This window comes from Candoia aspera, chromosome 1 (assembly GCF_035149785.1).
Source record: "Candoia aspera isolate rCanAsp1 chromosome 1, rCanAsp1.hap2, whole genome shotgun sequence".
Classification (NCBI taxonomy): domain Eukaryota; kingdom Metazoa; phylum Chordata; class Lepidosauria; order Squamata; family Boidae; genus Candoia; species Candoia aspera.
This window is the reverse complement of record NC_086153.1, coordinates 21,274,014-21,285,724: the sequence shown is the minus strand read 5'-3', so window position 1 is coordinate 21,285,724 and position 11,711 is coordinate 21,274,014. Positions and strand designations below refer to the sequence as shown.

Here is an 11,711-nt window from a genome sequence, read left to right as displayed (position 1 = left end):
CAGTATCTCTTCCAAGATGCTTTGACATGTTTGCATGCCATGTGCTGATGAAGTCACTTGTTTTACATTGGCAGAAACAAGTGGCATAGCTGGGACATCTTGTGGGGTTACCTTGGTTTCTTTAGATCTTGTGGACAAGATTCTTAGCAGCAGCAGCTGTGTTACCTGTGGGATGGACCTATGCTCCACCTGGTTTTTTAGGTAGCTAAGGTGTGTGTGAGAGGTGGTAAATACCTCAGAGGAGAATTTACCTTGTCTTGAAAACAACAGTGGTGAACCTGTGCTCCACCTCCCCCCTTATGAAGACATCACCTTTTGATCTGAAAGTCTCTTCTTTTTTGGAGAAGGTTATAGAGGTTACATCTGCAAATAATCTTGAAGCGGACTGTCTTAGTCCTTTGATTCCAGATTTGGGCATGGGATTGAAAATGCATTTGTTGCTCCAGTGAATTACCTCTGTCTGGACTTGAATAGAGGGAGTGTTGCCTTCCTGGCCCAGTTCAGTGGCATTTTATACCACTGACCATGAAGTCCTTCTGGACTAGAAGGGGTGGGATTTGGGGACATTGTTTTGCAATGGTTTTGCTCCTACTGAACAAGCAGATTCTGCCAATGGCAATCTAGTAACCAAGTGCTTGTCCTTCTCTCCCCAATCCACCAAACCTTGGACATCAGCAGCCATGCTAGATGCCACTGAGTTGAGCTGATCACTGAACAACAGCACAATAGCTCACCCTGGCTCTAATTATAACCTGTAGCTCTTCCAAGGATGTTCTATAATTCAGTTCTATTGCATGATTTAAGGAAGTATTTATTCTGATACTATTATGATTCTTCCAATCTTTTTCTTAATTTAAATAGACTGAGCAAATAGGATACAAATGATGATATCCCTGTATTTCCCTCTCTTCACCTGAAAGACATATAAAATACATCCAAATAAGAGATCCCCAATATAAAGAGACACAACCAAGCAGCATTGTAAATCTTTATTATGGCATTAAAAAAAAAACAGTCAGCTGAGTACAGTACTGAGAAACAGATCAGGACAAGGGAATACAGGTTCGGGGCCTAATGTTAGGCCAAACAGCGACTTTGTGGAAGGCAAATGTAGCTCCAGCTTCCCCTAAGAGTAGTGGTGGCTTCCAAGGGTAGTGCACTTGCCTCTAGCAGCACTATGGTCCCAAATGCCTGTGTAGTCACAAATTAGGGAGGACAAGTGCAATTTACATACAGCTGTCAGGATCACAGAATCCTGAATAAGTCAGCAAGTCACAAATTATTCCAGAGAGGAAGCCCAGGCCAAAGTGCAGAAGCCTGCTTGCATTGCACCTCAGCCAGTGAAGAAACACATATAAAAGGGCACAGTAGCTCACCAGGCCAGTGAAGAATCATCCAGTGGATCTGCAGAGATATACTCTCTTACAGCATCCTTGATAGGGGACTATATGCTGCTGAAGCTAATCAGCACTGGGAAGATGGGCAAGCAGTACTAGCAGTGAAGTGCCCCAATAAATACCAATAAATATGAAGGGGACTGTGAATAGGAAGGCAGCAGCAGCAATGTTTCCATCCCAGCTGATGTATTACAGCAGGAAGCGCCGTCAAGATTGTACCACTGCTGAGCAGACTAGTAGAGCTTGTAGCTGTGACAAGAAGAGACCAGGGCAACTGCATCATGCCTGTAGTTGCACCAAGAAGAGACACCCACTACTCAAGAAACAAGGCCTTGCCTGGCAGGATTAGGTCAGCAATCCATGTCATCATTCTCATACCAGGGTATGGTGCCATCGGTGCCAAAATAACGGTCTCCAAAGTTACCTAGTAAAACATGAATTACGTGCTTGTCATAGATGCAGCTCAGGAACTTCTCTCTGGCCCCTGGAAACGCCCACAACAATGCATCAAACAGGAAGCACTAATCTTGCAGACCGTAGTGTCCTCATCTAAGACAAGAGCAATTGCTAAATCAGCCTCCCAATATCACTTATCAGAACATGAATGCTGCAGCTAGACAATGCCTGATTTGTACAATGCCTGATCTGTACCCCTCAGGCTCACCAAACAGACCTGAGCAAAACAAAATGGCTGAAAACAATTCCTGCTTACCAATGCCAGGGATGATGTGGAATTCCTCATTGACTCTCTTGTCCACAGCTGTGGTGATGATACGTACACGGGGAAAAGCATAAGCCACAGAATGGACTCCCATCTCTGCCATCAGCAGAGAGAGTAAGAAGATCCTATCCTCTTGCACGTCGTGATCCTGTGGAATAAAACACCTGTGAGCAGTCCCTATATGCTCCTGAGACTCCAACCAGACTGCACCTCAAATTATTCTGAGTTCCCCAAACCATTTTCAGAAACAACTTTAACCATTAATTCCTGTCAAGCATGCAACCCCAATCCATGTTAGCTGTATTCCTCAGTCTGTCCTGGCTTGCAACATCAACAGCAGAGGAATTCCAACCAACTAGAATTCTGGCTAACCACCCATCTCTTGTAACTGGGCCTCAACGCACCAGCAGCACCCGAATAGCCATCATGGCAGCAGCCCCTGTAGACACAGTGCTATCCATCAGGATGACGTAGTCTTCGCTGATCTCTTTGGGCAGCCTGAGATAATGTAGCTGGCAAGAGCAGAAAAGAAATTAGATTAATAATCTTATCTATAACTCAGCCCCATCTCAAAACTACCCCTCTTCCTCCCAAAAGACCCCATCCCATTTTTCACCTCAGGTTCCCCTGTGTCATGGTTGGTTTGGATGAGAATCTTTCCCAGGCGGATGTCTTTGCAGACAGCTGTAAGAGCCTGCTCCATGGTCTCACCTGCTCTCAGGATGGAGACTCCGGTGATCTACAAAAGGGGAAAAAAATTGAGAGTTGGCTGAGTAACATGACACAAAGTATCTGCAACTTTCTCCTAAGCTCTTTGTTGATAAGCAACCAGTTAAACCTAGTGCTGCAAAGCATTGCTATGTAGAGTATTTATAACATAACGACAGAGAGTTTGATTGCATGAAGAAAATCCCAGCTGCATCTCCAGCAGCTACTAACCAAAGTAGACTTCTAAGCAAGACTGGCTAAAAGCTCAATTATGTAGAGAACAGACTTATCTCCACCACCTTTCCCCTTTATCCTACAAAGATTCTGTCCCACAGACCCCTTTGAGGCAAAAATAAATAAAAATCACTCACCCGCTGCCTGTGGAACCTCTTCCCATCATAAACTGTTCCCTGCGGTGTCTCTACAGTAACTGGCTGAAAAATCAAGACAGCTGTAGGTTGGAATGGAAGGAGCTGACGAGACCAAATCAGCAGTTGCGCAAGGCTACTTGCCGAGGCCCTGCCTTGAACCCACAAACACATATGGGGACAAGAGTTACTCCACATGCAGACAGAGGGTTAAGCAGTCTGGCATCTCTGTTGGTGCTTGTAAGATAAGTGGTATGTATGTGGTGTTAAATGAGTGGGAGAAACATGTACCTTGAGTGGTAGAAAGGAAAGGGCATGTTCAATCAGCAGCCGCATGAGACGCTTGGAATAGAATATGAATTCATCCCTGCTAGTGTCCTTGTTCCTGCAGAGCGAGTAGAGTTAAAGAAGAAACATCATTCTATGGCTAGGATCCCACCCTGGAAAATTTCTCAACCTAAAGCAGACATCTCCACAAAGACCTTTTTGACTGGCCTGAATTTGCCCATGAACCCCAAGCCATCTTTTCCTTAAGCAGCTTTGATGCCCCCCTGTAGCTGCTAAAACGCAAACTGCCAGACTTGCCCTCTCTAAAGGCTTATAGCCTGTCTCAGAGGCAAGAAGCATAGCCCCACTGGTATAACATCTTGCCCAGTACCTGATGATAGTGTGCATCCCCCGAACCTGCGGTGTGCTTTCCAAGACACTTAAGGTTGTTGGCAATGGCTGTCCCTGATGAGCAGAGGCCAAGGCTGCTCTGTGCAAAAATAAGAATGATGAGACACATGGAAGAAAGAAGCAATGTATCTTCTGGCCCTAGGATAGCAGCTCTGCATGCAAAACATTCTTTCCGTTCTTGTGGTCCCTCCCCCAATGCTTGTACACAAAGGAAAACTGGATCCAAAGCAAATTCTGGAATTTCAAGCTCCTCTTCCTGTTCCCAATAAGGCAAATAGTGTAGCATTAATACACCAGTGGCCTAGGACATGGAACCCCTCAATTGCTCTAATTTCACCCAGCAACCAAAACACATCAAAGTTTCCAGTGCCCACCCATGAAAGTCAGACATAGCTAAGTTATTCTTCCACTACTGGAGGAAAAACAGGCGCACATGGAAATAGCAGGAAGACCCCCAGCCTTGCTTAGTTCCCACCACCCACTCAAAATGGAACACAGTACACAGGGAGAGGGAGGTGCAGCAGGAAATAGCCAAAGGAGACCAAGTGTCCTCACATATGCCAGCGTAGCTTCCTCTGGTGCAGATGCCCAGGCCCAGCAGGACAGGAGAGAGACAGAGTGCATTAGGAGGGGCAACAAGGCAGCAGCTTCCTGCCTGAGACATGGGGCAGAGGAACAGCAGGACACTCCCACAGTACCAAAACAGGGAGAGCAGCTGGGATCCTAGTAGCTCACTGCAAGTAGTCTGAAATGACTAAATGAACGTCCTCTTCTCCATCTCACCCTAGCTGAAGAGCATACCATTTCAGTGTGCAAATAACACCTGTGGAAATGTGGCTGGAATGTAAACAACTCCATTCAATACAGCCCCAAGCACAAAAAACTAATACTGTGGGCAGTGAGTTTTATTTCCTTGACATGGAGTGGAAAGTGAGGCTATCAAGAAGCACCTCTCCTGAGAGCATTACTCTGATTCTGAAGAAAGCCAGGAAGGCTGCCCTCTCAGTAAAAAGTGCACAACCCTAACGTGCTCTAGTGAGGTACCAAAACGGCCAGAAGTTTGCACATGCTCATTAAGGAATCTTCAGCCTAAGCAAGTGCCTGCATTATCTCCTTGCATATTCTCACCAGAAGGTGCCAGCAATTCTTCCCCAACACCCAGCTGCTCTCCCACTGGCTAGCTTGATGGGTGTCAGAGAACAGCACTAAGATGAAGTGGGTGGGGGAGAGAAGAGGGAAGGGAAGGGAAGGATCCAGCTCTGTTCCTTCAAGGGTGCCACCATACCTGACTGTGATTTCACGCTGGGCGGTAGGAGGAGGAGCCCACACCAGGAGGCAGTATTACAAGGCAGGGAGTAGTGGGAAGTGAAGAAAAACAGAACAGCCGGTCACTGCACATAGCAATATTTGCCCCAAGGCCAAGCCTAAAATAATAGCCTGGTGGCGACTTTCTCCCCCATCTCCCTATTGCTTACTAATTTGGGGGCAGAGGCAGTGTGGTAGGGAGGGCCACAGGGAGTGGGAGGATTCTAGGATGAGCTGCAATCTTTACTTTCTGTCTTATATTTTGGGGAGCAATGGCCAGGAAGGAACTGGATGCCTGTTCAGGATATGGGAGAAGGATAAGTTGTTGGCAGGGAGAGAATAGTCCTTTGGGCTATAATAACAAGAAGCAGATATTGGGCAATAAGGAAGAGTAACCATGTGGGAATGTGGCTTTCTGCAGCAGTGATGTTTTCTCCCTCCCCAGGACTACTACTCCTCACCTTCTCCAATTGGCTATGAACATGCTGAACAATCAAGTCCAGAGCCACAAAGTTCTCTCCACCTGGAAAAAAACAAAGTCTTTCAGTCACAGATTTGGCCACTCACTCCACAAGCCACAGGAGATGGATCCAAATGCTAGAGTAATTATCACTGCAGCAGCAACTATTACATGTTCCTGCAGAATGTTTTAAGCACTTCACTTCTAAGGCTTCTTCCCAAAGTAGACCAGTATAGTTGTGCTGCACACACCTATCTCTGCTACTTGCAAATCTGTTCCTAGTTCTTGGTCTTTGGAGAAGAGGCCTCTACAAATAGATTCAGGTCTTCTTGTCCTGCATTAACCAGATTTGGGGGAAAAGAAGGGTTTCCATTATACTTGCTAACGTGTATTTGTAACATGGGGGCAATTTAAGAATACAGGGATGTTTAGGTATATTGTATGTGCGCATATGCAGGAGCAGTGTCTGTACTTGATCTCTGCATGCTTGAGAAAAAGCTCTTGCTGTGACCTTGCCCACTTTTTGCAAAGGGATGCTCATTTCCAACACAAGACCTTATTTCAACGGAGTACAACCTCTGCATCTCAGAATGTATCCCATTAATAAATATTTCATTCATCGTGCTGCATATTTGGCATAGGGGCTTAAGGGACTGTCAAACCATCAAGGGGAAATCCAATTCCTGATTTGTAGTAAAGCAATTATGAGTTTAATAAGTTGTTGTACCTACCTGTACATGTACGGGACTGCTAAAACTCAAAAAGTTTTTAAACATTATTTTCCAAAATATGGATAGTCTCTGGTCAGATCTATTTGTATTATGTTGCCCACCAGAGCAACTGGGGAATCTCATTTACACTAGACAACCATATGGGGAGGATCCAGGCTAGTAAAAGGAACTGAGTATACTCTTTTCTCTCTCAAAGCTTAGCATGCATAATGGAGCATGGCAGATTCAGATAAGGAAAGCTCCTTTAATCTTGCCCTATAAATAAAAGCAGCTTTGCCTGTAACTGAAAGACATATTTAATTTTGGTCTTAATTCTACACACTGTATGGTGGTGTCACTTGATTGGAACATAATGTCCCTGAATGGCCATCCTGATAGATCGGGGTGTGGAGTGGCGATGCAGTGGAAATCATTACTAGGTCACACTTCATCAAAAAGCCTTTTGAATTAGGAAGTAAGTTCAAAAGCCAAAGAGGTTCTGAACTAGGGTTGTCTACACTTTAGGTATCATTTCCCAATTCCTGAATCATAATTTGGTGGCAGGGCTCAGCTTTTTTATTTCCTATATCCTATAAATAAATGAGTCTGTGGATTCCCATATTCCTTGTCCAAGATGTTTTAAGGCTGCTTAAAGATTTTTGAGGTGCAAATGGTTCCCTTGGTTGTAGAGATTAATTCTTGTTTTAAACCTCTAGTTAGTTTTTAGGCCTTTTATGAGAGCCAGTTTGGTGTAGTGGCTAAGGAGCTGGGCTAGAAACCAGGAGTCTAATTGTAGTTATCCCTTAGACATGAGACAGGCACTCTGTCTCAATCCCACCCATCTCACAGTTGCTGTGAGGAAAATAGGATGGAGCACTAAATATATATACCACCCTGAGTTGGCCAAAAGAGATTCACAAGGCAAGAAATGAAATACAGCAAGTATTGGCACACAACACAGCCCAAAGTTGCACCTTGAGTAAACCACCAGCCTTTCCTCCTCCTCTTACCTCGAGGCACCACAATGTCTGCTGCCTGCATTGTAGGCTCAATGTACTGCTCAAAGGCTGGCTTCACAAACTTGCTGTACTGCTTGATGACACCTGCCACATCCCGCCCACGTTCCATGATGTCCCGTTTCAACCGCCGCACCAGCCGGATATCTGAGTCTGTGTCCACAAAAACTTTCATGTCCAGGAGCTGAAGGAGTCACAAGGAAAGGAAAAACTGCAGATACAAGCATCTGGCCAAAGCCTTACCTTTATTCAGCTTGTTCAAATGCCTGCACCTTTGAGGCAGTCTGTTACAAGTAACTTCCCCCAAAGTAGATGCATTTGTGGCACAGATCATATAGGGAACCCAGTTAGTCCATATCCCTACCCATGTTTGTTACCTTTGCCTTACTCAGTACCTGTAGAAGCTCCTTATTGGCAAATGACAGGATCCCTTCAAACACAATTACATTAGCCCCATAGATAGTTTTCTGCAAGGAATGGAGAAAGTATGTGTCAGATTAAAGCAAGGGAGAGAAATCAGAGCCCAGGAGAAACTCAGATCTATCATGGTCTCTTCCTGGATTCAGGGAAACATTTTACTTACAAGGAAACCAGACTTAATTCCAGTATGCTGCCCAGCCTTTCACACTAAGCTCTTCCTCATACCATGGGATTCCATAATCTAACAAAGCTTTCAAATGAAGTAGTTGGAATAGATACAGCCCTCAAACCCCCTATGGAGGCAAAAGAGCCCGTAGCAGTACCATTTTCAACCCTTGACCGTCAGCTTTTAAGAAAATGTGATGGTCAAGGGTTGAAAATGGTACTGCTACAGGCTCTTTTGCTTTTAAGAAAATGTGATAGTTATTTCTGCTAAACAAAAATGGAATATTTCGCTATATTCCAGAAATACACTCATCCTCTGTCTGCTAACCTGACTTCCTCCACCTACAAAATACAGTTACAGATCCCTACACTAGCAAGCAGGTGAAGTAAGGCACCTAAGGAGCAGAACTATAATACCATTATCTGTCTTCTGTCCCCAGAATGGAACAGATCATGCATTCAACAAATATTATATTACCATAGCAAAAATGACATAGCCTACTCCAGATGGACTCTCCCTGACATCAGAAGATTAACTAATCACATCAGAAAAATCTTGAGTTATTTTTTCAGACCATCTTATTACAATGCTATTCTTCTATTCTGATTTTACTCAGAAACTGCTTTAGGAAAAACTTGCATTTTAAAAAGCAAGATAAAATTCACTTTATGAACTAGGATGGAAAACACATAAAGTGAGACATTCTGTGAAGACCTTTTATAAGTCAAATGCAGCTTTCCCTCTAAAGGTTCTGCAGCATCTGAACCTGATCAGGTTCCAGAAGAAGATGCCTTCCAATTCAGGCAAACATGGCATAGCTAAGATCAATAACATCTTTTTAATTTACACATTCCAGCATTATTTTCCCTGATTAACAATCGAAAGAAGTTGTAACTAAATAAACGGGATGTGCATAAATAGTCCTTTTTATAAAAAAACAGGGCTGGAATCAGGCTACATCATTCTTCCTGATTGTGAGAAACTCCTTTTCCCCATAAACGGAGAAACTAACTGATAAGGTAGAGCAAGAGATTCTCAATCTCAGCAACTTTAAGGTGTGTGGACTGAATGCTGGCTGAGGAATTCTAGAAGTTGAAGTCCACACAGGTGAGAAACACTGATAGTTCACTGTAATATCTTCATGAAGAGGTACACAGCCATTCTAGGGAGATGCTTCAGTTCAACATTAGAATAGATACCCTACCCCAGGAATGTGGAACCTGTGGCTTCCACATGTGAAGCATTATTCCCAGAAATCCTCACTATTGTCCATATTTGCTAGATGCTTGGAACTGTGGTTCTGCACTCTCCAGAGAGGCTTAGGTGCCTTGCACCCTTCCAGCTGAAAGATTCTGTGCACTTGTGCAGTTCCAGCCCGTTGCAGAATACCAGGTCATGCATAACTTGTGGAGATAATACAGCCTCACAGAAAAGGGTTGGGGGGGAGCTTTTCAAAATATATACATCACTGTGAGTGGTGCAACTTCCCCCTGCACCTACATACCCACTCTTTGCGCCGGCTATGCGTGGTAAAATCGTAAACAGGAACTTTAACACTCTTGCCCTCTTTCAACTTCCGTAGGACACTGATGAGCAGATCAAAATCAAAGGCATCAGGATGGTCAAAGTTGTATTCATTACAGGCCGCTTGCTCCTGCTGTTCTTTGTTCAGCACCTGGAAAGCACCAGAGACATCAGAGAACAGGGAAGATGACAGATTGGATCAGTAGAGGCAATTTCCTAGACTTAGTTTTGTCACTTCTTCCCATCTCTGCCCTTGAGAGAGGGGTCAAGTTGAGGGAGTTGGGCCAAGATATTTTAACTAGCCTACCTTGTAGAAGCTATCCATGGAGAGTAGCACCACCCAAGGCACATCTAGAGCTTCAATGATTTTGTTGGCCACTGTAGTCTTGCCAGATGCACTGCCACCACACAAGCCTGGGAAAGAGGGAAACACCACTAACACAAGCTAATGAGAAGAGGACACTCTGGAGGAAGAGCCCCGAGACATGTTCCCTCTCCTCCTATTCTTTACTGTCTCTCTAGTGTGCCTGGATTTCCAGACAACAATCTCCACTTCGATTTCCCTCCTGGGCAAGAAGCCAGCATGCAGATCTCACCAACACCGTTACTGGGAGTGGCAAGCATAGATGTGGCCCACATAACAGACTGTGCCCAAACCCAACAGGGATGGCTACTACCAATATGGCCAACAACAGCAGAACACCTGATAAAAACCCTTACTTCAGTATATCACTCTCATTCTATGCAGAAAGCTGCAATCTTCAAGGAGGGAGGGAAATATGGTACAGAAAATTAGAAACTGATAGGTATCCAAAGGGAGGGAAAGAATGACCACGAGCTCCCAGTTGCTAAATAGATTCATTCCATAAGGATTTGAACAGACCCTCCCACCTATTGGAGAAAGGAGCAGTCACCGATTCCCTTACCGATGACAAAGGCTTCCTTGAAGGGAGTGCCAGTCTCATTGTACCAGGGCGGCCGCCCAGCCGTGTAGATGGTGCGCTTGCTAGTCCGAAGCAGCGGCGGCTCCGTTTTCGACCGGCTGGTGGTCCTTTTCCGGGGGGAAAGCGATGGCGTGAGCGGCAAGCGGCTGACGAGGTTGTTCAGGGCGGCTCCTCTGCTCCCGCTGAGCCGGAGGGAAGCGAACATGTTAGGGGAGGCTATCCCGCCCGGACCCCAAAGAAAGTCATGCATGGGGCAGCTTCTCCACCCGTTCCCAGCGACCTACAGTCCGCGCCACCCTGCCATGCCCCATCCCCTGAGGCATCTGGGGCTCAGCTTCAGACGTGTTTCGGGGCTTAGGCAGAACGCCTTAAGCAGTGCAATGGGCGGCGGAAGAAGTACGTGGCTGTGAAAGCGGGGAAGAAATTTTAAACCGTGAGAACTCTCCAAGGTGAGGCGGACAAAGGACGGCCGCGTACCCGCTCGGGATCAGCCTGAGGCGCCTCGGTTCGCTCTACCCGCTCTGATTCCTCACCTGCTGCGTCGCCCCGCCGGAACAGCTTCCTCAACCACGCCGTCCGCAGACGCCATCTCGAGCACGCTCCCGCCAGTCCTCTGCCTGCAGCCGCACAGCCTGCCGGGAGAACGTCGAGGCGTGGCGCGCGCAGGGCCACGTTTCGGCATCGTCGACGCCGCCCCCGCACTGTGAAGCGGCAATTTCCGTTCAGTGCCAGGAACACCAGGGAGAATGAGAGAGGGAGAGGGTGAGTGTGAGAGGCGCATCTCATTGTCGAGATGGCGAGTTTCCGCGCTTTCCCTTGGGGAAGCCATTTTCGGACCGCTGCGGAGTTGTATGTCGATCCCTACGGAGGGAATTAAAACTGGCCCTTTTTCAAACAGCCAAAGGATCTGGTAGCAAATTAAAAATTAACACATCGTGTAACTTTCGTGGATCACCGTCCGCTTCGTCTAATGCGTGGAATATAATTTTTAGAAAGGAGTGTTATATCACAGCTGGGTATTAGAAGGGAAGACACGGTGAAGGAGAGGGAAGAGACAGAACATTATCTGTAGCGGCAGCCATGGGTAATGTTAAATAAGTCGTTATCAGTATAAATATGTTCACTATTGTCTCCATTTTAACGGCTTTCCTGAAAGGCGGGATCGTGCCATCCAAAACTCCCCTGGAAAAGTATTCCGTACGGTAGCTGCCATTAGGGAAAAGCATAGATCTCTCGCTCTCCCCTGATCCATTTGAGGCAGATGGTCCTGCAAGTACCAGGGTGCTAAGCCACA

The 11,711-nt window shown here is 45.9% G+C and overlaps 1 protein-coding gene across 3 annotated transcripts; it reads right to left on the bottom strand.

Moving 5' to 3' along the window:
• Positions 1-974: 974 nt before the first annotated feature.
• On the bottom strand, positions 975-11,044 carry LOC134494487 (uridine-cytidine kinase-like 1). Of its 3 annotated transcripts, XM_063299697.1 has the most exons (16): positions 10,951-11,044; positions 10,400-10,599; positions 9,781-9,887; positions 9,454-9,624; positions 7,759-7,830; positions 7,358-7,547; positions 5,639-5,700; positions 5,158-5,174; positions 3,853-3,951; positions 3,486-3,579; positions 3,198-3,260; positions 2,735-2,857; positions 2,523-2,630; positions 2,110-2,266; positions 1,734-1,821; positions 975-1,646 (listed from the first exon to the last, which is right to left on the bottom strand). In XM_063299697.1, the coding sequence occupies exons 1-15, from the start codon at positions 11,004-11,006 to the stop codon at positions 1,748-1,750; spliced, it is 1,593 nt and encodes a 530-aa protein (XP_063155767.1). In that variant the 5' UTR covers positions 11,007-11,044; the 3' UTR covers positions 975-1,646; positions 1,734-1,747. The 3 variants fall into 3 exon arrangements, with proteins under 3 accessions (XP_063155767.1, XP_063155773.1, XP_063155780.1); XM_063299703.1 differs by lacking the exon at positions 3,198-3,260 and having other exon boundaries at positions 975-1,821; XM_063299710.1 differs by lacking the exons at positions 9,781-9,887; positions 10,951-11,044 and having other exon boundaries at positions 975-1,821; positions 10,400-10,573.
• Between the last annotated feature and the right edge of the window lie 667 nt (positions 11,045-11,711).